The sequence below is a fragment of the Cornus florida genome, unplaced genomic scaffold, assembly GCF_030987335.1.
Source record: "Cornus florida cultivar Cherokee Brave unplaced genomic scaffold, ASM3098733v1 CherokeeBrave_3.0.0_Hap2_Chr05, whole genome shotgun sequence".
Classification (NCBI taxonomy): Eukaryota; Viridiplantae; Streptophyta; class Magnoliopsida; order Cornales; family Cornaceae; genus Cornus; species Cornus florida.
In genome coordinates, this window is record NW_026775575.1 from 95,233,792 (window position 1) to 95,261,677 (window position 27,886).

Genomic DNA, 27,886 nt, shown 5'->3' on the forward strand with positions numbered 1-27,886 from the left:
TAAAAACAACAAGACACGAACTGTGTTTATTTTGGCTACAGGTGCAAACGTTTCTGTGTAATCGATTCCATAGGTTTGGGTGTAACCTTTTGCCACCAATCTTACTTTAAAGCGTTCAACTGTGCCATCTGTTTTATACTTCACAGTGTAAATCCATCGACATCCAACTGGTTTCTTTCCTGGTGGAGGATCAATGAGTTCCCAAGTTTTATTTTTCTGTAAGGATTGCATCTCCTCGTTCATAACTGCTTTCCACCTAGGGTCAGCTAAGGCTTCCTGTATACTGTTAGGAATAGATACAGTAGATAATTGATTTACAAATGACAAATTTGATTCTGACAATCGATGGTTCGACACATAATTGCTCATGGGATACTTAACTTTACTAGAAAGTTTGGGTTCATATGTGGGTTTAGGAATATCTCTAGCGTGACGCGGTGGTTTTTTTAATGGCTCAAGCACTAAATCAGGAACATCCTCAGCAGGCGATTGGTTTGATATATTAGTTGCGAGGGACTCGAACTCGGACGACAATGGGGTTGGCGCCATACTTTCCATTTCTGGGCGTTCATCACCACTTTGATCCAAACTTATACCACTCGAATCCAATTCGCCTGATTCCTGATTGGTTGGAGAAGAGTTCAGTGGTATTTGAGATTCAAAGAAATTCAAAGAGACTGAATTTCAAAGGTACGGACCTGCATAAGCTTTTGCATAAACTTTTAGATGCTCAAATTTAACTTCAATTGTGGGCAAATCAATAATGGGCTTGGGGAGGAGTTTAGTGGTATTTGAGATTCAAAGAAATTCAAAGAGGCTGAATTTCAAAGGTACGGACGTTTCGAGGGTATTCAAAGAGATTCAAAGCCTTTTTTTGGTTGGCTCTGATACCATTTTGAAATTTAGAGAAAGAATACAAGAATTAAAAATTATATTCAATCATTCATTGATGAGTATTACATCCAATTTATAGAATATGATTAGCTAAAATAGGTAACAAATTACCTACCAATTAATCCTAAATCAAGGAGTAAATAATTCAATCTTATAGCGGTACTATAAGAGATAAAATCTTAACAGGAATTAGTGTTTTGGCTCTTAGGATTTGGATTTTAATCTACGGATCTATGAGAGAAAATGTACAATTCAACTAAAAACGTTGTAGAAACAACCATCCATTTCTTGCCAATTCTTTGTTTAACTAACAGATTCTTCGTGTTAAAAAACCCCAATTCCGATCACTGTTCTCCTGTTTCACTTTGCCAACTCCCTTACTTCCCTGTATGGTGGCGTTATAGGTAGTAGCAACGGTGATGGAAGAGGAGGTGGAGGTGGAGATGGAGAAGGCGGTTTTGTCATTTTACTTTTTAACCGATCACGTGTAAATTTAATGTTAGTCTTCTCTATGTTACATGGACTCAGGTACAGGTGTCGGACACGGGTATATATCCATACGTCAGACATGTCAAATTTCCAAACAAAAGGACACACAGACACGGCTAAATATTCATTTTATTAATTAGTTTATTTTATTTTCAAGAGTAGAGTAAAGTAAAGTTTTTATCTAATATAATGTTCAATATAGACATTTAACTCATTTTAAAGTAATAATATAATGTAGTTGAATGATTGGATATACTTTTTAAGTATATGTTCAACTAAAAGTATCGGACACATATCCCATGCCCATGTCCGAGGGATACGTGTCATTTCACTACTTTTAAAGAGTCTATGTAACATAGAGTCTTCTACGGCTAGTCAAGGATCATATGAATTTGCAGAAAAAGGGTTAGTTGAGGGTATCAAGTATCAATAATATAGTTGAGGGGGTAGAGTGGTGTAACATGCATAGTTCACGGGTTACATGACTTGTACCAAAACTCAAAGATAACATTCATACTAAAATGTCTCATTTATTCGTGACGAATCACGGAAGCAGTACATTTAAAATTTAAAGTCTGTGCCCTATGAAATGGGGCACTCCCAAATTCAAGGTTTTTTATGGCCTCCTATCCATAGTCATTTGATAAAGAAGTAAGTCTACTCTCACAGCTTCAAAAAAAAATCAATGGAAGTTGGGTCCTTGTACTCATTTGAAATCAGTAAGGTATTCCTCTCCATCCACGCATAATATACAGTAGAGAGAGTCGGTTTATTGAGAGTGCTTACCGGACTTTGACCTCTGAGATTGGAAATTGCCCCATTAACCATGGGATGGGACCAAGTGTAGAAGAAGGCTAACACAATATAGACTCAGCTCCATATTCTATTGGTAAAGGGACTATTAGAGAATATATTTTAATCTGCCTAGTTGTATTTCCAAGACTTGCATGACTTGAACTTTCATTCAAGACTGTGTATACATGCTTTTCGAATTTTTGATGTCTCTTCTTCTACTTGTTCACGGTACTTAAGCTTGAAATTTGGTTTTCTAACACTGTCCAACTTGTCTTGAAAGCATTTTTTACTTATTGTTTTTCTACACACTAGAGTTGTTTTTTTTTTTTTTTTTGTCGGTTTGGAACAATTGATACGTTGAGCTTTTAATGGATTATTGAAAAAGGATCAAACTGTTTTGGAGTTTTTTGACTTGCAAGATGACTGATAAAGAGGTTGATCACGTTGATGAATATCAATAACTGAACTTCAGAGAGTAGATGTATGTGAGCAACTTTTTAAATGAGTGATCAAGTAGAACTGTCAATTCCAGGTCTTGGATTTTTACTTTTTCACTATTTACAATGGATTAGTGGATTGGCTTGCATGAAATGGAAGTCTCCATATATATATTTTTTTTAACTCTGCTTCTCTTTTCATATCTCTTTACACTATTTGTGGCTTATGTGGTTGAATTCTAAATAGGACAATACTTGCCTCCTACCCTATAAGTAGAAATTCCTAGTGATGTCAAAATATTTTGCTTGCCCCCGGATGAAACAACTGATTTATAGGTCTCTCCCTTCATTATTAAGTCGGTGTTCGTTAAAACTGAAGTGCTAAACTTTTTAAGTGGTAATTAAAAAATAAATATATTTTTATTTAAAATTTTATTTCATTTTAAATGATGCTTATCATTTATTAAGTGATAATTTTAAAATAAATATTTTTTATTTAAAATTTTATTGTATTTTAAATTGTGGTTATAATTTTCATTCATATTCAAATTGCGTTTTCAAAACTTAATTTTTTTTTAAATTAGCTAATCTGCTCCCATTCACGGAGATATCATTTGGAGGCCATGTGATAAACTTAAAATTGGTGAAGTCTGTTAACCAACAATCATTCCAACATTTAATCTCCGCCAAAATCCTTCTCTTCCACAACTTTTTTTCTTGCATCGACAAAACAAGGAACACAAGGAAGGAATATGACCTTTTAATCAAGGAAGAGGAATTTTTGAAAACTACTTATCTTCGAAATTTCTACCAAACGAACTCGTCAAGAAACTGAGATGATCAATCATAGTCAGGCCCACATAAGATTGACTTACAGTGGCACACAAATGTGGAATTTGGCCTAATTATTGCTTATAATAGTGCTCTGATGGCCAAAACATGGTCACCTTTTTTTAAGAAATATTGCCAATGGATACCTTTCCTTTCATCATCTTTTACTCACTAATCTCATTCTCAGTCTTAGAATTCTCCACCGCAGCTAATACTTTAACTCCGTATCAATCAATCACCAATGGTGAGAGTTTAGTATCATCGGGCCAAAGCTTCGAACTAGGCTTCTTTTCTCCCAGTGGTTCCAAGAATCTGTACTTGGGAATATGGTACTACAAGATTTCTCCAGAAACTGTGGTGTGGGTAGCAAACAGGGAAACCCCAATTGCAGATTCATATGCAAATTTAACTATCAACAGCGATGGAAATCTCGTGCTCTTCAATGCCACAAAGGGTGTCATCTGGTCCTCAAATTCTTCAACTGTGCAAAACTCATCAGTTGCACAGCTACTGAATTCTGGAAACCTAGTCCTAAAAAAGAATACTGATGCTGATACAGAAAGTAGCTACATATGGCAAAGCTTTGATTTCCCACCAGACACACTTTTACCTAGCATGAAGTTGGGATGGAACTTAAAGACTGGCCTAAATAGATATTTGACATCATGGAGAGATGCCACTGACCCATCTCCTGGAGACTTCACTTACGGAGTTGATATTACTGGGTTGCCTCAGCCTGTTCTTAAAAAGGGATCATCAGAGAAGATATACCGCACTGGGCCATGGAATGGAGTTCGATTTAGCGGTGTTGGTGTGAGGTTAAACCCGGTTAGTAAACCGAGTTTTATAGCCAGTGAAGACGAGCTGTATTATATGTATGAGGCGACTAATAACTTGTATATTACTAGATTAATGCTCAATCAATTGGGTCTGCTACAACGCTTCATCCTGAATGAAGGGAGCTCTGAATGGGCTGTTATAAATGCAGTACCAAATGATACCTGTGATGATTATGGACAGTGTGGAGCCAATGGTATTTGCAGAATTAACAATAGGCCAGTATGTGAGTGCTTGGATGGGTTCATTCCAAATTCGCAGGAAGAATGGGACCTGCTTAATTGGTCCAGTGGATGTGTGAGGAGGACATCACTGGATTGCGAGAGCGGAGAGGGATTTGTGAAACTAAAAAATGTGAAATGGCCAGACCTGTTAGACTTTTGGCTGAAGGAGAGTCTGAACCTTGAGGAATGCGAGGCAGAGTGCTTGAAGAATTGTTCTTGTATAGCTTATGCTAATTCAGATATCAGAGGAGGAGGCAGTGGCTGTTTGATTTGGTTTGGCGATTTAGTTGATATTCGAGAGTTTAATAACAAAGATGGAGAGCAAGACATCTACATACGAATGCCAGCTTCTGAACTCAGTAGGCATACTGGTGTTATACTCTTTTATGATATCCACATTCTCCTATTACTCTCTTACATGTCAGCCGCTTAAATTATTTTAACAAAACTCAAAAGAGTTTGTTTGCTCAAATATGAGTACTTAGGTTTCAATCTACCTAGTTTAGGTCAGTTTCAATCATGCTAATTGCTTTTTATTGTACTGTGGAATATCTTCAAATGAAATGTTTAGGATTCATGTCTAGAATTTCCTTTATTTATGCTGCTCTGAAAGAATGCCCAACAAATGAAGGTTTAGGACTAATGATGAACTAACTTTCTCATAAATATAGACCATAATCAGAAGAGGAAGACACTGATATTGATCGTAGTGGTATCAACAGCTTCTGGGTTGCTTGTCCTCAGCTTGTTAACTTGGTGTATAATTAAGAGGAGGAGAAAGAAAAGAGGTATACCACCATTTCTCTCTGGTATGATTAATGATACATTTTAAGGCAGTTGTTGTCGCATGTTTATTAGACAATTTATGCATTTAGATAGACATTCTGAATATTTTGTAAGTTTTCATTCCCTCTAAGCGTACTAGACGGTTATTTGAATAATAACAGTTATCTAGTATTTATTTATTTGGTAAAAAGGATAACAATTATCTATATGCATCTATAACTTTTTTATTTTGCAGGTGCGGAAACTAAGAATGAAGACATTGAGTTATCGTTTTTTGATTTAGACACTATTGTGAATGCCACTAAGAACTTCTGTTCCACAAATATAATCGGGGAGGGTGGTTTTGGTCCTGTTTACAAGGTTAAATTAGTAATCTTTGGTTCGATATGTAATCAAGAAAATGAACCCCGTGATCTTAACATTTTTTTTCAAAAATTTGTAGGGTAAGTTAACAACGGGACACGAAATAGCAGTCAAGAGGCTTTTGAAGAATTCTGGACAAGGTGTAGAAGAATTCAAAACCTAAGTTATTTTGATTTCCAAACTTCAACACCGGAATCTTGTCAGGCTGTTAGGCAGTTGCATTGAAGGAGAAGAGAGGATGCTAATATATGAGTACATGCCGAACAAAAGCTTGGACTATTTCATTTTTGGTCTAGTTCTCTTGACTATCTATCTTATTAGACCAATTTCATAGTTCAGTTAATGCATTTATGCAGCAGAGTCCTCTGCTCTATTGTAAAAGTGAGAACTGATTTGGAACTTATATGGATGAAAATGTTGTGCAGATCAGAATAAAGGACTAGAACTTCCATGGGAAAAACGATTTGAAATTGCTATGGGCATATCAAGGGGACTTCTCTACCTTCACCAGGACTCAAGATTAAGAATCATTCATAGGGATCTCAAAGCCGGCAACATTTTACTAGATGAAGAACAAAGTCCCAAAATTTCAGACTTTGGGAAAGCAAGAAGTTTTGGGAGAGATCAAATTGTTGCCAAAACAAAGCGACTAATAGGAACATAGCAAGTTCTGCAAACAAATCTCGGAAAGTAATTGTTCATTAATTTTCAAATGCTTAAATTTGATATTTTTATGCAGTGGTTACATGTCACTAGAATATGCCATTGATGGGAAATTTTCAGTAAAATCTGATGTCTTTAGTTTAGGTATGCTTTTATTGGAAATGGTGAGTGACAAGAGGAACGGGAAATTTCACCATCCTGATCACTATCATTCGCTTTTGGGACATGTAAATATCTATGGTGAAATGTATTCTTATTTTATTTTATTTTTCTCTCAAGCTTTCTATGTGAATTACTAAGTTTGAGGATGTGATTGTTATAGGCTTGGCTGCTGTGGAATGAACACAAAGCCCTGGAACTAATGGATCCATGTTTGGAAAATTCTTACATTGAATCTCAAGTGCTAAGATGTATTCAAGTGGCTTTACTATATGTTCAGAAACTGTCAAAAGACAGACCAATCATGTCATCGGTTGTATTCATGTTGAGTAACGAGGGGGTGACATTTCCTCATCCCAAAGAACCTGGTTTCTTTGTAGAAAGAAGTTCCATTGATGAAGAGACATCAACAAGTGATGGATGCCATTCCGGAAATAAATCGACAATGACAATAATGGAAGGAAGATAAAGGATGCGCCTATTAGGTACTGCTGACTGATGGAGTTGATGCCAATCAAGAAATTGCTACTTCAAGAAAAAAGAAATTTTATTGTAATGAATATATACAAATGATTTTATTTTTGAAGTCACATTCTTCTAAAAAAAGTTAGCTTTTGACTGCTATTAAAAAGTTGGGCAATGAGAAGTGGATGGGTAAACTTTGTGTCAAATAAATTTTTTTATTTGTTTTAAAATTAAGAATTAAAGTCAACTTTGTGTCTAGAAGATGAACCTATCTAAATTTGTTGACAAATTGGCTGCAGGTTTCAATTTAGTCTTCTAAGTAAATAGTAACTCCATCACTGTGTGGGACTATTCTATGAGCCAGCGATCCCTATCTTTCTATATATATAATTTTATTATAGTTAGGTTCACTACGACTATTGCAATACTGCCAAAGTGCCAAAAGGCCCAATATATATATATATATATATATATATATATATATATATATATACCCTATAAAAGTATATTCTATTTGTATTTTTTATATACACTTCTTGGTAATAATATATAAGCGTCGATTTTTAAAAGCACAGTTTCTCACATTGCTTAAGACACCATCAGTTTTATTTTTAGAATTTTTAAAAAACAAAAAACCCTATTTCTTCTACAAGGTTTGAAATCCAACATCACTTTTTTATTATACATTGTCGTCTACACTCGATGGTGTTCATTTTTTAGTTTTTTTTTTTTTTTTAAATTGTATAAGGGTCGGATTAACAGTTTTTACTCTCTTCTTTGGACACCCAATTGAAAATTATATCAACCAAACAAAGCAATAAGTTTTTTTAGGGTTCTATATGTGGCCTTGTCTATCTAACAAATAATTGTATTTACAGATTTAAAGTCCCACAGAATGTCCAAAAAAAGTACATCAAAAATTGCTGCACCAACATTGGAGCCTCTTGTAGAACAAGAGAGTCCCTCATCTACACTTAAAAGGCCTATACAACAGGAGAAATTCTCTTTTATATATTAAAAAAAAAATGATAATGTTTTTGATGAGTCACAATTTTTGAATTGATATAAAATAATATTAAAAAATCTAAGTATATATATCACTTTTGAGAAAATATATCACTACTCTAAGATTTAGACTAGAGATGGAGTCAATCTCATTTTATTTATTTATTTATTTATTTTTTCAAATGACGATGGAGTCAATCTCTATTTTGCAAGATCTCTTAATTAACAAGAATTCTTCTTGGACTTGATGTTAATTGAAAACTAATACTTATTCTGATGAGTCGTGTAATATTTATTCAAAGAGTTTGACTCTCACTCAAAATACTCTTAAATATTTATATAACATTTTCTTTTTTAAACGTGTCTCTCCACTTCCAACTGTATTATTTAGTTTCCTCTCTTCTTAACTCTAAACTAATAAATTTTAAAATTTTATCATGGAAAATCATGAAATTTTTTAATTTATTTTTGTAAAATAGTTATTCTTTTTCTAATTATTTAATTTATAATTAAAAAAAGAATGTTCCTAACTGTTTCAGCTTGTACCCAACAATGTGCTCTTTGGAAAAGGACTATGTTCTCATTTGCCGGTTGCCAAGAAGTTTGTGTCCTTTAAAAATCTGTAAATGGTAATACAATTATTTAGAAAAAATGAAAATATTAAAGATAAATATATTTATATTATACCGTCAATTTTACTTTTAGAATTTTTAAAAAAGAAAACAGTTTTCCTTAATTTACACTTTTTGGTAATAATAACAATATATATTGAAAGGGTTGGTTCCGTTTTTAAAAATGTATATGTTGCTTTCGATTACCCAATTTTCTCATTACATACATGCTTAATACGACGTTAGTTTTATTTTAAGAATATTTCAAAAAACAAAATAAAAAATAAACAAAGTTTTATTTTCCTTTTTGTTTCTCTTCTTTTTTAAAAAAAATAAATAAAAAAATACTTCATGTTTTTCCATAGCTTCGAAACAATAGTAATCAAACCGACACGTCTTCTTCTTTCATATCTACTTAGTTGTTGGGGTCTAAAGATAGTTTGAAACAATAGCAATCAAACCGACACGTCTTCTTCTTTCATATATACTCGGTTGTTGGGATCTAAAGAACATTATATAATCCGCAGATTGGATCTTGCCTCTCTCATTCTACCTCTCTTACTTTTTCTACCCATCTTTCTTTCAACATTTACCATTTAACTCTATTTCAAAGCATACCCAGAAAGTCAATTTTGAGGAAACAGTGTTAAAAAAAGTTTTTCCTATTTTGTTTCTTAATTATCTGAAGTTTGTTGTCCATAATCCAAATTCATCATGGTGTTCTCATTCTCTTGTTGTGCTAATATGCTTATTGTTTAATATGTGTGTGTATATATATGCTATACTATCTGAAGAATACAGATCATGAATTCCCTACCATGTATGCCCTCGGTTAAGAGTTCTACTTTTATTTATGTATATATATATTATTGCTTGAACAAGAATGAGAGACAAATTTCCTTTTTTTTCAAAAAAAAAAAATAATAAAATAAAATAAAATAAAAAAGGAAAAAAGGAAGAAGAAGAAGGAAGATAAAAACAACGGGTAGTTTTAAAGTACGATTGATTCCTTGTTCATTTCTAAACCTTGAGGTAGATTATACTATAAAATACAATTGATTTAATTAAAAATCATTTTAATATAAATGACTTTTCATTAGAGTTGTCTTAAAGAGTTGTTGAACACTTTTTTCCTTTTCTTTTCTTTTTTTATTATACACTATAGTTTTATATATTTAATTTAAAACCAAGAGATGTTGGACATAAATTTTCATTTTAAAAGAAAAATTATCAGAGCCTAGGTTAAGAATTACCTGGCTAAGAAAAGTGGTAGTAAGAATAGGAGCATATACTTATACGAATTATTGCTCTCTTACCATGCTCCAGTTTAAGTATAAATTACTTGTGAGACTTATCATTGACATTCTTTACTGAAAATAGGATGTCAGGAGCCGGAAGAGGCAGAGGACGACCTGCTAGAGGCAGAGGTCAGGGAGGTGTTGGTCGTGGTGGTGTTAACCATGACGATGTTCAGTTGGAGGATGCACCTCATGTGCCGAATCCTATGATTGGATTTATCAGAGATATCCGCAAATTGGGGGCTGTTGAATTTGCTAGAGCTACCGATCCACTTGATGCTGAGAAGTGGATTGAAGATATGGAAAAGTATTTTGAGATGATGGACTGCACTGAGGTGCAGAAAAGGAAGATTGGTGCATTTCTTTTATCTGGTGAGGCGCGCCAGTGGTGGCAGTCAGAGACCAGGATGGTTGTGGACATTACAACTATGACCTGGGATGATTTTAAAACTCGGTTCAATGACAAATACTTTCCACAATCAGTGAAGGAGAAGAAGGTAGCAGAGTTCACGCAGCTGGAACAGAATAATGAGATGTCAGTTAGTGAGTACGAGAGGAAGTTTACAGAGCTATCCCGATTCGCTCCTCACATTGTTGCGAATGAGTTACACAAGGTTAGAAAGTTTGAGAGAGGATTAGTCTCTTATGTGAAGAAGTTTGTGGTGGGTCATCGTTTTGACACATATGCTAGAGTGGTGGAATGTGCTATGGCAGTAGAGGAGAATAATAACATTGCCTTTCAGAAACAGAAGGAGCGTAGGGCAGAACAGAAAGGTAAGGGGGCTAGCAGCACTCAACAGAATCAGAGTAGCTCTCAACAGAATCAGAGGGGTCAGCAGCAGCAGACACAGAGAAACTGGCAGGGTCAGTCTTGGCAGAGAGGTAAACAAGATTGGCGAGCAGGGAAACGGCAGAGAGTTGGTGAAGGTGAGCAATCCACAGCTTTAGTACCAGCCACACCTCATGATGCACAGCCATATCAGTTCAGCGGGCATTGCTACAATTGTCGTGAGCAAGGACATTTGGCTCGTAATTGTCCCAAGCCTCACAAGAATAACCAGCAGAAAGGTCAGGCACCACAGCAACAAGGAGGTGCAAGGGTTTATGCAGTTGTTCCAGATGGGAGACAGGATCGTGCACCACCAGCAGTGGAAGGTACACTTACTATTTATGGCAGTATAGGTAGAGTACTGTTTGATTCAGGTTCTTCATATTCTTTTATTGCACTATCATTTGTGAATACACTGGGATTAGAACCTGGACATATAAGTAATGCCTTATCTATTACAACTCCACTCGGGAGCGCGACGACACTTGATAGAATATGTCGTGCTTGCCCTGTTACAATTGGGGAGTTGGAGTATCCTATTGATTTAATAGTATTACGTATGAGAGAATTTGATGCTATACTGGGTATGGATTGGTTGGCTAGATATCATGCTCAGTTGAACTGCCATGAGAGGATTATTGTATTCTCAGTTCCGGGACAGTTTCCTTCTCGATATAAGTGTGGGGAGTTTGAGGGCACCATGACTATGGGATTTCTGGCCCACATCGAGGTAGTTGAGCAATGCGTGACTATAGAACAGTTGCCTACAGTGTCAGAGTATGCAGATGTGTTTCGGGATATTCCGGGTTTGCCTCCTAGGAGGGCAGTGGATTTCTGCATCGACCTCACTCCTGGTATTTCACCTATCTCTAGGGCACCTTACAGAATGGCGCCAATTGAATTGAGTGAGTTGAAGAAGCAGACTCAAGAGTTGCAAGATCAGGGGTTTATTCGACCTAGCACATCACCGTGGGGAGCACCTGTTCTTTTTGTCAAGAAGAAGGATGGGTCACTCCGCTTATGTGTTGACTACCGTGCGCTGAATAAGGTCACTATTAAGAACAAGTACCCATTGCCACGCATCGATGATTTGTTTGATCAACTCAGAGGGGCGCAGTTGTTCTCTAAGATTGACTTGAGGACTGGGTACCATCAGCTGAGGATTAGGGATGAGGATATTCCTAAGACTGCCTTTAGGACTCGTTATGGCCTCTATGAGTTTTTAGTCATGCCTTTTGGGCTGACTAACGCTCCGGCAGCTTTTATGGATTTGATGAACCGAGTGTTTCGACCTTACTTGGATCAGTTTGTTGTGGTATTTGTTGATGACATTCTGATATATTCCAAGACTAAGGAGGAACATGAGAGACACTTGAGCATTACACTTCAGACTTTGCGTGAGCATCAGCTCTATGCTAAGTTTGAGAAGTGTGACTTTTGGCAAGAGCAGATTCAGTTTTTGGGGCACGTGATCTCTAAGGATGGAGTTTCAGTAGATTCTGCCAAGGTGGAGGCTGTGATGAGTTGGAAACGGCCTACTACTGTCACTGAGATTCGTAGCTTCTTAGGACTGGCAGGATACTACAGGCGTTTCATTGAAGGTTTCTCCAAGATTGCTGCACCATTGACTCGTTTGACTCGGAAGGATGTGAAGTTTGTTTGGGATCACCGCTGTGAGCAGGCATTTGAGGAGCTGAAGACGAGATTGACTTCGGCACCAGTTCTTACCATTCCTGTTAATGGTGAGAGATTTGTGATTTACACAGATGCATCACATCAGGGTCTTGGCTGTGTTTTGATGCAAGATGACAAGGTGGTAGCGTATGCCTCTAGGCAGCTTAAGCCACATGAGCAGAATTACCCTACACATGATCTGGAATTGGCAGCAGCGGTTCTTGCATTGAAGGTGTGGAGGCATTACTTGTATGGCGAGGAATTTGAGTTATTCTCTGATCACAAGAGCCTCAAATACCTCTACACTCAGAAGGAGTTGAATATGAGGCAACGGAGGTGGATGGAGAAGATGAAGGATTTTGATATGACCCTTCAGTATCATCCTGGAAAGGCTAATGTGGTAGCGGATGCCTTAAGTCGAAAACCGAGAGGATTAGTTGCCTTTATGATGATTCAGGAGTGGATGATGTTAGAGGCATTGGCAGAGTTTTCTATAATGCCGAGTTTTCAGAGTACAGGGGCTCTTCTTTGTAGTTTGACTGTACAACCTACTTTGATCAGCCGGATCATTCATTCTCAGACTCAGGATGACAGGTTACAGACCAAAGCAGTTGAGGTTGTTAATGATGAAGGTAATGTTGACTGGACATATGGAGCTGATGGTGGTATGAGATTTCGAGGTAGGCTATGTGTTCCAGACTTAGCAGACCTCAAGAGAGAGATTTTAGAGGAGGCACATCACTCTAGGTACACAGTGCACCCAGGTGGCACTAAGATGTATCATGATCTTAAGAGGCAGTTCTGGTGGGAAGGCATGAAACGTGATGTGGCAGAGTTTGTATCTAGATGTCTCACTTGTCAGCGAGTGAAAGCTGAGCACCAGAGACCAGCAGGACTATTACAGCCTTTGCCTGTGCCTGAGTGGAAATGGGAGCATGTGACGATGGATTTTGTAGTGGGGTTACCGAGGTCGATACATAACCATGATACAGTATGGGTGATAGTGGACCGATTGACTAAATCAGCTCATTTTCTACCCATTCGAGCTACTGATACTGTAAAGGAATTGTGTAAGATCTACATTAGAGACATAGTTAAGCTTCATGGAGTGCCGGTGTCTATTGTCTCAGATCATGATCCTCGTTTTTCATCTCGATTTTGGAGTAGTTTCCAAGCAGCTTTTGGTACTCCTTTGAGTTTGAGTACTGCTTTTCATCCTCAGACCGATGGCCAGTCTGAGAGGGTCATTCAGGTGTTGGAGGATATGCTTCGTGCTTGTGTGCTAGATTTTCGGGGCAGTTGGGAGGATCACATACCATTGGTTGAGTTCGCTTATAATAATAGCTATCAGGCTAGTATCGGCATGGCACCATATGAGGCACTTTATGGTAGACCTTGTCGTTCACCTGTATGTTGGGCTGAGGTTGGTGATGGTAGTTTTTTGGGGCCAGAGTTGGTGCAAGAGACTACGGAGAAGGTTGCCATCATTCGAGATCGACTTCGCACAGCTCAGAGTCGACAAAAGAGTTATGCAGACCGACGCCGTCGTGCTTTGGAGTTTAGCGTGGGTGACTTGGTTTTCTTGAAAGTATCACCAATGAAGGGGGTTACGAGATTTGGTAGGAAGAAAGGGAAGTTAGCTCCTCGATTCATTGGACCTTTTGAGATCACAGAGAGGGTTGGAGTGGTGGCATATAGATTGGCTCTACCACCTAGACTATCAGCTGTTCACGATGTTTTCCATGTCTCTATGTTGAGGAGGTGCTTGAGGGATGAAACTCAGGTCATTGACTGCACAGAGGTCCAGATTTGCCCTAATACGACCTATGTTGAGACGCTTGTTCGCATTGTTGACAGTATGGTGAAACAGTTGAGGCAGGCAGAGATACCTCTGGTGAAGGTACAGTGGAATCATCAGGATGAGAGAGAGGCTACTTGGGAGCTAGAGTCAGAAATGAAGGGAAAGTACCCACATCTATTCGAATAAGGTACGCAAATTTCGAGGACGAAATTTCTTTCTAGGAGGGTAGAATGTAAGACCCGTGTAAAATACATATATATATATTTATATCATATATTTATTTACTTAATATAATTTAATGGTTATCTCTGTTTTAATTTAAATGGGTGATTGTGATAAAGTTTGTTAAATAATTTAAATTTAAAAAAAAAAAAAAACTAATTTATCTCACCAGACTCCTTATATCTCTATAACTCTCTAATACGTTTTATTTATATATATAAAAAAAGATATATTAGCACGATAACGGGAGAAGAAGGGACCAGAGAGAGTGATTTGACGTCGTGTTTTCCTGCAGTAGCCGGGGGAAAGGAACGGTAATCGGGAAGTCGCGTAGAAAGGAAGAATTATTTATACCAGGCAAGTTAATCTTGCATTGTATTTTTATATATATTTGAAACTTGATTATGATAAATCTTAAAAAAATCTAATTTGTGTGTTTTAAATAAATTGTAAAAATATTATTCTTAAAGTTAGGATTATACTAGTACAACTGTGCACTTGCTTTCTTAAATTATTAGGTTCCAATAAAAGAAATTATTTGTTCTAAATAATTAAATTAAGTTTGATCGTAGAACTCAAAATCAAGGATTTAGTTAGGATGGTTTAGTCTAGGCATGTTATTATTGGTAAGTTGAATTTAAAGTTTTACATAATGCAATGTACAGTTTCCATTCAAAGGATTTCAATGATTATTATAGATGGGTTCCTGTTATGATCTATTGGTATATATGTGATATAATATATGTGGCATATATGGTTGAAGAACTAAGGAGATTTGTGGAAGCATATCATGGAATTTAGAAGCCTGAACCTGCTCTGTTAACTTTGTTGGAGTACTGTGAAGGTGCAAATATATATATATATATATATATATATATATATATATATATATGAATATTTATGTACGTATATATGCATGTTAGACCTCTTATATAAGTAATTTTATTTAGAATGACTCCAGTAACTTCTTGTGGGCCTGCTAGTGGGTTAGATTAGATGTAACTATAGATTTCCATAATTAATTGCTAATAGCATATTGGGAATCATATTCGGATGATGGTGATGTAGTGGGTTTGTGTAACCACTCGCAGTCAAGGGACAAGTGAATGAGAGAGAGAGACCCATATGCGTTTTTAACTGGGTTTCCATGTCACTTCCTAAATATGTTATTTTGGGTTCACTGTTGTGTCCATAGAGATTCAATATTATTTTTAATTATTTTCTTTTAAGTGATCTTGATTTAATTAAATTAGGAAAGAAAAATAGTGATCATATTTCAAAATTACAGGAAATTCTATATTACTCTGTGTAAGCATATTGAAATCAATTGTGATGAAATCTTGTTTTTTAGATACTGTTTAGATAATTTAACCAAACTAAAACTTGGAAAAAAAAAACAATTAATGGAGAGTACGGAAAAATTATTAAAGGTTTGACTCAAAAATGTTACAGGGATTTATATATAATATTAGAGCATGTCCAGAATTTCTGTACTCCCACTAGTTGGGTCTTTAGGGTTTTGTTTTAAATTAAAAGTGTGTTCGGGAGTATTGCTTATTAATTTAAATTATTAATTAATAATGTCTATCATAATTCACCATAGTTAATAATGATGAGTTTGGATTAGTCGGAGGGCAGTCAGGGACCGACCCTATGATGACTCATGGGTATGGTCAGGGACCTACCTATTTGGGAGTGCACTACCCTTTTGTTAATGGCCATGGGTCTAATGAGCCCTTATTGTGTGGACGTGATCAGGGATCATCTGGGAAGTAGACGTACAATCCAGCCACACGTGTGTTTTTGGTAGTCAGGGACTATACGATTCACACCATTTTATTGGACGGGAGCCCGGGGCTCATGTGAGATATGCCGATTTATTAAAAATAAAAGATGGTTATTTATTAAGTTTATAATTAACTGGGTTATACACATTTGAATAATGAACTTATTTGAGTTGCTTATATATACAGGAATATAAGGTAAGGTTAATTTGCTGAACGATGATTGTGTTTAGCATTTATTGCTGAGCTTGTGAGCTCACCCCATTATCACATTTCAGGTACACGTTGAGTAGGAACGTGATGGGATTACATGATGGTGATGGATTTTGGCTTGTTTGTCACATTCTTTGGTTTAGTTCAATTTTCGCATTGTAATAAGAATGACGATATTTTTTTTGAGAGTTAGTTCATTTTGTCCAGTTATCATGGATTATTTTTGACAAGGTTGTTTGATATTATGGTTGTATCGATTTAATAAATTAGAGGGTGGTTTTCATCCACTTCTTTATTTAATTATTTTTATTGTAAAGTTGTGGTTATGTAAGGAAAGTCATGTCAAATCTTAATACGAGATAAGAGTTCATGTATTTAGGATTTTGGGGCGTGACAGTTTGGTATCAGAGCCTGACCCAGCCGGAAGTGTACCGACGGGGACGTCGGGCCTCCAAGGGGGGTGGATTGTGATGACCCTGTGGGCGGGTGTGCCGTGGGCGGGTGCGAGAGACACTGTCAGGCTACCACACTGGCGAGCTACGGGTGCACAGTCCCACATCGCCTGGGTAGAGGAAAGGTGAAGTACTTATATGTAAGTGTGTCACCTCCAATTGGTATGAGGCCTTTTGGGGTGAAACCCAAGAGCAAAACCGTGCGGGCTCAGGCCCAAAGCGGACAATATCATACCATGTGGTGGAGTGAGTCGTTACAAAAATAACCTTTTTCTTTTTTAATTAATTCATTGTTCCTTTCTAAACCTTCATGTCATCAGACGAACTCTCTTTACCTTTTCTTAAAACCATTTTTATATTCCTCCAAAATCTAAATAAAGTCTAACAAGATGCAGTTGGAATCGTTGTTATAATCAAAAGGTAAAAATTGTATAAAAAGTCAACGTTGATTATTTATATTATTGATTTCTTATTTACTTATCAAAAAATATATATATTATTGATTTCTTATTTAATTTTTTTTTTAAGTATTATTGATTTCTTGTTACTATATATTTGTGTGCTTATAAGAAGCATTCACTTTCCTTGATATATAAAATATAAATAACTTCAAAAAACCCTAAATGTTAATCAATTTAGTAGATGTTGTTAGCCTGTTGAGTGATACTGTAATACTATCATGATGTATCATGTTTTTTTATTTTTTTTATTTTTTTATTTTTTTATTTTTTTTATTGACACTTTTTCTTTCTCTATTTTCTTTTGTCACTCTTTTCCAAAATTAGCCATTTATTTTTATTCTTAAAAAGTATCATACCTCATTTCAATCAACAAATTTATTCCTAATTTTTTTTATTTTGTGAGTCATTTAATACACTACTTAAGTGATACAAATTTATACCTATTTTTATTTCTAAGAGTTCTGATTTCATTTTCCTAATTTCCACTTATCATTTTCTTTTCCATATCATTAATGATTAACTTTGGCATTTTTTCCCTAGAATTTTCATCAATTATCTTAAATTACTTTATGCTTACTTATTATGTGAATGAGACACGGAAGTTTCGTCAATCTCATTATATGCATGAACCGTAAATCTATTATTTTTTTAAATACTAACCTAATTATGTTTATATCATGGACGTATGCAAGTTGAACAAAATACAATGCTAATTTCAAATAAAAGGGGGGAGAAAATTTACAAGTGAGTGAAAAAAATATATCTCGCTTTTAGTTAATAAAAATTCTTCTATTATGTTAACTTATGTGTAATTTTTTTTTTTTTTTTTTTTTGCATTAAATATTAATTAAAGTATTTATTAAGGTCTTGAATAATTTATTTTTCCTTAACATTAAAACCACTTTCATACTTTATTTCAATGTATATATAGAATGCATAAAAGCAAGTAATTAGAAAAAAAAATATATCATCATCATTGTATGGTCTTCAGAAATTAAATGCGCTGTCTAGAGCGATTGCTCTTTATGCCTTCTCCTGATAAGCCAGGGAAGCAAGGAGTCACAAATGACTCTCTAAAAGTCAAACTTTACAAGCTCTATTTCTCTTAGAACATTAGTAGGTTCTTCAGAGCTTACTCATCATCCCTTATCAATGAATATGAATAAGACTGCTCATATGGGTCCGTTTTTTAATAGTGTAAGCAGTAAGCTGTGGCTTTTCCCTCTTTATGGAAATCTCTCATAGTTTTTTTACATTATCAAAACATACTAGAAGGGTCAGTTTTATGTTAACTCCATAGAAAGCTTAGATTCCATGGTTCCCTTTTTGGAGTGCCTCTGTCAATTCCATCATGGATGAGGTTCGATCTGTCAGCAGCCTATACCATTCAGTTAGACATGTAGATTTTATATAAAAACACAACTTAATATATTTTATATTTTCTACTATTAGATGTAACAAGATCATGAGATCATCTTTTCCATCCTAGCTTGTGCTGCTCTCTATAAAGCACAGCTTGTGCTTCCCTTTACTCGCAACTGAGCTAACATTGGTATCATACCAAAAAGTAAACTGTAATTGTAATGGGAATTCAAAATTATCTCCTCATAGCCCTACTCAGCCTTGCAAGTGCAGTGACAAGTAATGCAACATTTTCACGAAGAAACAGCATTTCTTTGTGCATCAAATTTCTCAAACCTCTAATTTTTTGGAAGGTTAGAAAACTTCAAATCCATCTTTTTTCGACTTGATCTTTTGAATAACCAAACAGATTATTAGTGTTCAAGGTTTAGTTCACACAGAGACATTATTTAATTTATTTTTCTTGATATCATATGTAAACTGGGTTGCAAATTTAATTTGTTCCTATTCTGTTTCGTTTTTCCTTATGTTTCTTATCTTTTTATTAAGAACCTACAATCAATAGAATCTCTAGAAAGGCCATACATTTTTTTTAAAAAAAGTTAATGTATAAAATTCTAATTCATGACTTTTCTTAAGTCTTCTTAGCAGCAAATTAAGAGAGTATTAGTGATCATAGTTTAGTTGACACGGATACATCTATTTTTCTTAATATTGTATGTGAGCTAGGTTGCAAATTTAAACCTTCAGTAACAATATTTAAAAAGTTTGAAACAAACCTCCACTTAAAAAGGAAACGGTCAATCTCTCAAGGAGGCACTACCAAATTCATTCTTCTAAAGTCACATCAATTGGTATTTCTCATAATATTTGATTCATTTTATGTTAAAGTAAAAAATATATTATTTTTTTATGTGGTCACGTAGAACACATATCACATGATTAGTTTAATTTGCTTGAAATTGTGTAAATCCTAAACACTGAGAAACCAACTATTTTTGAAAGATTGTATTGGTTTAATAAAGAAAGGGCAGTGTGAATATGTGTATTTGAGGGGGAAAAAAATTCCTTTTTTTTTTTGCATGCTTTGACAACAAATTTATGAATTTTTATTTTTATTTTGTTGACTATGTATATATTGTATATTGTACCACCTCGTTATTTCTTAATTAACTTTATATGCAATACTTTTGTAATGATACAACTCATTCATTTTAATTTATTTATTTATATATACATATTTGTTTTTTTTTTTTTTTTTAATTTTAATTTTATCATTATACATATTAGTTTTAATTACGTGCAATTGCATGTACGATTTTCTAGTATATATATATATATATATATATATATATATATATATATATATAACATGGAAGATCAAGAAAAGAAAAGAAAAGAAACATATGAAAGAAAGGTCTGCTACGGATCAATTTATTTAGTAATTCCAGAATTAACACAAAATTAAAATGTTAGACTATTTTCAAGGCAGCAATCACAACGAAATCTATAGTAATGAACCAGCAAAATAATCAATTTCAATATAATAGGGACGAAACTCTGAATTGGTGTTTCCATGTATATTCTAAGCCAACAATTAATCAATGTCGCCAACCAAAAAACAACATAAATCATTAAGTAAATAATGTGAGTAGAACTACTGAGTCTGCTAATTGAAAAAAATAAAAAAAAGTACCAATTGGTAGTGCCAGCCAACCGCGATGATTTGAGAGTCTGTCCGCTCTGGTGTGGGATGGCTTCCACTCGACAGAGGTGTCTCTGTAGACCTCAACCATTTTCATACTTCCATTAGAAAGCACCTCGATCTCCTTGTCTTTTAAACATAAAGAGTGAGTGTGAGAGAAAAAAGAGTGGCTTTGGAAAATGGGCCTGGCTTTGTTGTTAGAGGAATGGGCTATGGTTGAAAAACAACTTATCGCTCTACCAAAGCCCAAAGGCCGTGAGAATGGATCTTCACGGGCTGAATCTAATTACTTGCATCAAAATTAATGTTAGCCTTGATGTTTATTTTTTTCCCATTTATAAGAAACTCACCCAAACTATTCACATATTTACTTTGTTTCTTTAAAGATTCGAAATCTCACAATCCAACCCTTGGTGCCCTGTTGTTTATATGAATGACAATATTATCTGTTTTTTTTTTTTTTTTTTTTTTTTTTTTTTTTTTTTTTTCAAACTATTGAGATTAATTTATTATACGATTATCTTAAATCACGATAACCTTCTTACTTTTTTCCATTATGAATGTTTGAATTTGCCGAACATGTCTTCTAATCTATGTTGTGATTTAAAATTCTCTCTTTCAAAATCGTAAAGTATTTATAAAGAAAAAATTATTAGATTTGATTAATTGAATTATTTCTTCACAATATATATATAAAAGTGAGTGTCTGAATTGGGTGTGTGTTTCTTACTAATAAAAAAAATATTATATATATGTATATATATATATTTGCTAATAAAAGTAAATTGCATATAAGTTATACAACTCTCCGAACTATATTACCAGTCTGTAAATAACCCTTGAATTGTAAAATATCCCTAAACTAACGGAATATACAATAACTTGCTGTGTGAAATATATGTGACAAATATTGAGAGCTTTAATAATATCTCCTTTATTTTTAGAAGTGGGTGGTAATAATTCAAGTCTCCAAATGAGTAAAGTAGATTTGTGAGTGGTGCGTGAAATTTCTTGCCAAAACAAAAGAAATATATATAACAATCAAAATTATTATTTTACCCATTAATTGAATGACATCGTAATGCACTTGTTGTGTGTGTGAGGGTTTTTATTTATTTATTTATTTATTTTTTTGCATATTCTCATCTCTTATTATTCATATTTGAAAACTTTCCTTGAATTTTTAATTTGTTTTAGAATGAAAAATTCATGGGAATCAACTTTAGGCAGTGGGAATTTGTTAAGAAATTGACGGCAGGTTTCAATTTATTATATATCCATAGTTGTTTTTTATTGTCATTATCTTATAATACATTATCTTTTGGGATTTGAAGATCTCCTTTCATGTTCCAAATGACACTAAAAAATAATAATAATAATAATTAATAAACTAAGATTATCATGAATCAACTAAATAAAATGCGGAGTCGCTCTCTACCCATAAAAGGGGACCTCAAATAATGGAATTTATTAGTTGAAAAACAACTTATTTCATTGTCAAAGCCAGTGTGTATTCGTAGTTGACGGCTGAGTGCACCGGGCACGTTGTTAGTGTTCGCGAATTTGGACGGTCGTGACGGTGCACCATTCATGGGGTGCATTGAAAATCATTACTCTCAGTCAATTCCTCGATTTAGGTAAAGAGGGTTCTTCTCTCAAAATTTGGTGGTAGCCAATGTGTTATTTTTAGGGTTTCTCATTCTAACTTGATGAAACTTTTGGGGGAGTAAGTGCACTTTCTCGCATTTCAAAGAAGGTCGACTTGTTTCTTGCTGATAAAAAAGAAAAAGAAATTGTAATATACTAAAATTACAATGATACCCAAAATCTCCTTGACGGTTTTGCCCTTGCCCTTTCCCTTCCAGGCTAATGGCTATATACCTTGTTTTCTCTAAATTTGTAAATTAATCTTGTTTTCTCTTACCCCTTCCATTGATTTTGTTGAGCAGGGTCTACCCATCTCCACTGTCTCCGCCTACAAACACCACCTCCACTACCCACCGCTGCCGCCGTAACCCATCAATTTTGTTAGCTCACAAGGTGTCACAATCCCCTTTTTGAACAGAATTTGTAGTATTGCTTGTTTTTGTTTGTGAGCTTTCTTCATGGAGTATGCCCTTGAGATTGGTGTAAGTGTGTCTTTCAATGTCCAGCGATCAGCTGCACCAACATTTCTTTTGATGATTGGTGATGGACAATCGGTAAAGAGATTGTGCATTTGTATCTTTGATCACATAAGAAAGCCTAAAGATAACTGCACTGTGGGCTTCTAGGGTTTCTGGTCTTCACTGTTGGTGGTGGGACTGGTTCTGGCCGTGGACCTCTATTATCTACTCAAGCCTTACAACAGTGATTTAATTTGCAAGATATTTTATTTATTTATTTTTAAATCTTATCAAATTCAGGAGTACAGTTGTCATTTCATACGCATTTTTCACATACATCCATGACCACTTATTACCGTAGTTAATGTAGTAAATGCTGACGGTGTGAGATGATCAAACATAGTCAGGCCCACATGGACTTTTCGTAATTTCTTTTACTCCTTTACCTGGCCCACATGGACTTCAGTGCCCACAAATGTGGATGTTTCTAATGTGGCTATTTCCAATATTGTTCTGATGATGGCCAAGACATAGTCACCATTTCTTGGGTGAGATTGGCAATGGATATCTTTCCTTTCATCATCTTTTACTCACTAATCTCATTCTCCGTCTTAGAATTCTCCACTGCAGCTGATACTTTAACTCCATATCAATCAATCACCATTGGTGAGAGTTTAGTATCCTCAGGCCAAAGCTTCGAACTGGGCTTCTTTTCTCCCAGTGGTTCCAAGAACCTCCTGTTCTTGGGAATATGGTACTACAAAATTTCTCCACAAACTGTGGTGTGGGTAGCAAACAGGGAAAACCCAATTACAGATTCATATGGAAATTTAACTATCAGCAACGACGGAAATCTCGTGCTATTCAATGCCACAAAGGATGTCAACTGGTCCTCAAATTCTTCAACAACTGTGCAAAGTTCATCCGTTGCACAGCTACTAAATTCTGGAAACCTTGTCCTCAAAAAGAAGAGTACTGATGCTGATACAGAAAGTAGCTACATATGGCAAAGCTTTGATTTCCCATCAGACACACTTTTACCTGGCATGAAGCTCGGATGGAACTTAAAGACCGGCCTAAATAGATACTTGACATCATGGAGAGATGCCACTGACCCATCTCCTGGAGACTTTACTTATGGAGTTGAAATTACTGGGATTCCTCAGGTTGTTCTTTGGAAGGGATCATCAGAGAAGATGTTCCGCTCTGGGCCATGGAATGGAGTTCGATTTAGTGGTACTGGTTGGCGGTCAAGCACGGTTTTTAAACATAGTTTTATATTCAATGCAGATGAGGTGTATTATATTTACGAGTCTAGCAATGACTCGTATTTTACAAGACTTACACTGAATCAAACTGGTATTGTTCAACGCTTCATCCTGAATGAAGGGAGCTCTGAATGGGCTATTATGTATACAGTACAGAACGATCCTTGTGATGGTTATGGACACTGTGGTGCCAACGGTATTTGCAGAATTAACAATAGGCCAATATGTGAGTGCTTGGAGGGGTTCATTCCAAAATCACAGGAAGAATGGGATCAGCTTGATTGGTCCAGCGGATGCGTGAGGAGGACATCACTGGATTGCCACAACGGGGATGGATTTTTGAAACTCAAAAATGTGAAATTGCCAGACCTGTTAGAGTTTTGGCTGAAGGAGAGTCTGAACCTTAAGGAGTGTAAGGCAGAGTGCTTGAAGAATTGTTCTTGTACAGCTTATGCTAATTCAGATATCAGGGGAGGAGGGAGTGGCTGTTTGATGTGGTTTGACAATTTAGTTGATATTCGAGAGTTCAGTGACAGAAATGGCGACCAAGATATCTACATTCGAATGCCAGCTTCGGAACTCAGTAAGCATACATGTTGCTATACTATATAATAATATTCACATTCTGCTATTACTCTTTTAGATGTCAGCCCCTTAAATTCTCTTACTAATACTTAACCAGTTTGTTTGCTCAAATATCAGCACATAGGTCACATTTCATTATATATATTAGGACATAGATTTCAATAATCTCTTTTCATTGTACGGTGACAGTCTTGAAATGAAATGTTTAGGATTCATTTCTAGAATTTCCTTTATTTATGCTTTTCGGAAGGCATGCCCAACAAATGAGGGTTTACGACTAATGATGAACTAACTTTGTCATAAATTTAGAGCATAATCAGAAGGAGAAGACACTGGTGCTGATTGTAGTGGTATCAACAGTTTCTGGGGTGGTTGTCCTCAGCTTGTTAACTTGGTGTATAATTAAGACGAGGAGAAAGAAAATAGGTATACCACCTCCTCTCTCTGGTATGATTATCTATACATTTTAAGGTAGTTATTGTCACATGAATATTAGACAAGTGATGCCTTGGATGGGACATTTTGAACATTTTATATGGTTTCATTCCTTCTAAGTGTACTAGACGGTTATTTGAATGACAGCAGTTATATAGTTGCATCTATAACAATTTTGATTTTGCAGGTATGAAAACTAAGAATGAAGACATTGAGTTACCATTTTTTGATCTGGCCACTATTGCAAATGCCACTAAGAACTTCTCTTCCACAAATATGATCGGAGAGGGTGGTTTTGGTCCTGTTTATAAGGTTTAATAAGTAAATCTTTAGTTCAATATGTAATAAAAAAGGTGGATCTCATCATGTTAATACTTATTTTCACAAAAAATTGTAGGGTATACTAACAAGTGGACAAGAAATAGCAGTCAAGAGGCTTTTGAATAATTCTGGACAAGGTGTACAAGAATTCAAAAATGAAGTTATTTTGATTTCCAGACTTCAACACCGGAATCTGGTTAGGCTATTGGGCAGTTGCATTGAAGGAGAAGAGAGGATGCTAGTATATGAGTACATGAGGAACAAAAGCTTGGATTATTTCATTTTTGGTCTAGTTCTCTTGACCATTTATTTTATTAGACCAATTTCATAGTGTAGTTTATGCATCTATGCAGCAGATTCCTCTGTTCTATCATAAAAGTGAACTGATTTAGAACTTTTATGGATAAAAATGTTGTGCAGATAAGAATAGAAGACTAGAGCTTGCATGGGAAAAGCGATTTGAAATTTGCATTGGCATATCAAGGGGACTTCTCTATCTTCACCAGGACTCAAGATTAAGAATCATTCATAGGGATCTCAAAGCCAGCAACATTTTACTAGATGATGAGCTAAGCCCCAAAATTTCAGACTTTGGGATAGCAAGAAGTTTTGGGAGAGATGAAATTGAAGCCAAAACAAAGCGAGTAATTGGAACATAGTAAGTTTTGCAAACAATTATCATATAGTACTTGTTCAAGATTGTCAAATGCTTAAATTTGATAATTTTATGCAGTGGTTACATGTCGCCGGAGTATGCCATTGATGGAAAATTTTCAGTAAAATCTGATGTATTTAGTTTAGGTGTGCTTTTACTGGAGATAGTGAGTGGCAAGAGGAACAGGAGATTTCATCATCCTGATCACTATCATTCGCTTTTGGGACATGTAAATATCTATGGTGAAATATGTTATATTATATTCTTATTTTATTTCATTTTTCTCTCTAGCTTTTTATGTGAATTACCAAGTTTGAGGATTGTGATTGTTATAGGCTTGGTTGCTGTGGAATGAACAAAAAGCCCTGGAACTAGTGGATACATGTTTGGAAAATTCATACATTGAATCTCAAGTACTAAGATGTATTCAAGTGGGACTACTATGTGTTCAGAAATTGCCCAAAGACAGACCAACAATGTCATCAATTGTTTTCATGTTGGGTAATGAAGGTGTAGCATTGCTTCAACCCAAACAACCTGGTTTCTTTGTAGAAAGAAGTTCCATTGATGCAGAGACATCAACAGGTGAGAGTTGTCATACTGAAAATGAATTGACAGTAACAACAATGGAAGCCAGATAGAAGGTTTTTTTTTTTTTTTTTTGCCAGATAGAATTTGTGACTATTACATATTGGTGTACAAGAAGGGGAAAAAGAAGAAGAAAGATTGTAATGTATGTATATGGAATATTTTATTTTTGAAATCACATTCTTGTGAGAAGAGGGTTGACATATTCTCATTTTTAATTTTATTTTTTTTTTATTGGAGAGATTACTTTGCCATTTCACATTAAATTAAATATACATATACAATTAGAGGAATTATTTATTGGGAAAATTACATATAAATGGAGTTAAAGTTCCATATTTACTTAGAGGCTGAGTCAAAGTTCCATATTTCTCTAAAATGGATTGCTGAGGTGGCACATGGTTTTTTACTGTTTAGAAATTGTGATGCCTAAAATACCCTTCCGCGAAGGTACTACTTTTTCTTCGAAGGTACTACTTTTTTGAACTGAAGGTACTACTTTTTGGCGTCCAGGTACCATGTTTTTTAAACACTCGCGAAGGTACTACTTTTTCTCCGAAGGTACTACTTTTTTGAACTGAAGGTACTACTTTTTTGAACTGAAGGTACTACTTTTTTATTAGGGAAGGGCATTTTAGGCACCACAATTTTTTAAACAGTAAAAAATCATGTACCACCTCAGCAATCCATTTTAGAGAAATATGAAACTTTGACTCAGTCTCTAAGTAAATATGAAACTTTGAATCCATTTATATGTAATTTTCCCTTATTTATTCCTTCTGTATCATAAAAGTTGTTCACATAGATAATTGTGAGGGAGGGAGTATTTGTTTTAGAATTAAGAATTCAGGTCAACATTGTTTCTAGAAGATGACCTACCTTTCTGACGGAATTAAATTTAAGCCATGGGAATTGGTTGACAAATTGACGGCAGGTTTCAATTTAGTCTAGTAAGAAAATGGTGATCACATCACGTGTAGTACTATTTCTCTATCTATTACTCCGCGTATAGAAATAGTACTACACGTATTCAATTGGGTGATGGGCATGGAACCACTACACCCACAAAGTGAATTTTAGAGGGAGAAAGAGGATGAGAGAGAGAATTTTAGAGAGAGAATTTTAGAAGTGGAGAAAGATTTTGGAATCAAATGAAAGAAAATTAGAGAGAAAATAGATGAATTTAGGTCAAATTTAATGGGTGAAATATATACCCATATTTAATCAGTTTAATCCTTTATAAAAATATGTTGAATATGGATAACTTATTTTGATTCATATTTTAAAATAGTTAATACAAGTTCATTTTAAATGATCGAATATGAACAGATTAGTAGGTCACTACTCATGAACCAATTTGCCACCCTACTTCAATGTTATAATTTCTAGCACAAAATTAGTGAAAAACATAAATTGGGCTCAAGTATATTCCAGAAAACGAGCAAGAAAGCCCACCGATAACTCATATTCTCCTACCACAAATTAAGCCAACTAGTAATGGGTATTGCTTCAATTTTCTAGGAACTGATCAAACAACTCAGTTCTTCACCACCTAACACATATACACTT

At 35.0% G+C, this 27,886-nt stretch overlaps 4 protein-coding genes across 5 annotated transcripts; all 4 read left to right on the forward strand.

The window, feature by feature from the left end:
- Window positions 1–3,583: 3,583 nt before the first annotated feature.
- On the forward strand, window positions 3,584–5,071 carry LOC132307756 (G-type lectin S-receptor-like serine/threonine-protein kinase At4g27290). The gene has a single exon (XM_059805605.1). The coding sequence runs from the start codon at window positions 3,585–3,587 to the stop codon at window positions 4,938–4,940; it is 1,356 nt and encodes a 451-aa protein (XP_059661588.1). The 5' UTR covers window position 3,584; the 3' UTR covers window positions 4,941–5,071.
- Window positions 4,981–6,947, forward strand: LOC132309766 (G-type lectin S-receptor-like serine/threonine-protein kinase SD1-1). The gene is made up of 7 exons (XM_059808048.1): window positions 4,981–4,984; window positions 5,179–5,295; window positions 5,529–5,653; window positions 5,736–5,796; window positions 6,082–6,319; window positions 6,396–6,546; window positions 6,642–6,947. Exons 1-7 carry the CDS (start codon window positions 4,981–4,983, stop codon window positions 6,945–6,947), a joined length of 1,002 nt encoding a protein of 333 aa, XP_059664031.1.
- A 2,993-nt stretch (window positions 6,948–9,940) lies between these two features.
- LOC132309767 (uncharacterized) lies at window positions 9,941–11,559 on the forward strand. Its single transcript, XM_059808049.1, has 2 exons — window positions 9,941–11,416; window positions 11,506–11,559. The coding sequence occupies exons 1-2, from the start codon at window positions 9,941–9,943 to the stop codon at window positions 11,557–11,559; spliced, it is 1,530 nt and encodes a 509-aa protein (XP_059664032.1).
- Window positions 11,560–22,517: 10,958 nt separating this feature from the next.
- LOC132307755 (G-type lectin S-receptor-like serine/threonine-protein kinase At4g27290) lies at window positions 22,518–27,036 on the forward strand. 2 transcript variants are annotated; one of them, XM_059805603.1, is made up of 7 exons: window positions 22,518–24,316; window positions 24,628–24,744; window positions 24,941–25,065; window positions 25,151–25,361; window positions 25,495–25,732; window positions 25,808–25,971; window positions 26,065–26,232. In XM_059805603.1, the coding sequence occupies exons 1-7, from the start codon at window positions 23,026–23,028 to the stop codon at window positions 26,082–26,084; spliced, it is 2,166 nt and encodes a 721-aa protein (XP_059661586.1). In that variant the 5' UTR covers window positions 22,518–23,025; the 3' UTR covers window positions 26,085–26,232. The 2 variants fall into 2 exon arrangements, with proteins under 2 accessions (XP_059661586.1, XP_059661585.1); XM_059805602.1 differs by having other exon boundaries at window positions 22,520–24,316; window positions 25,808–25,958; window positions 26,065–27,036.
- The last annotated feature ends 850 nt before the right edge of the window (window positions 27,037–27,886 follow it).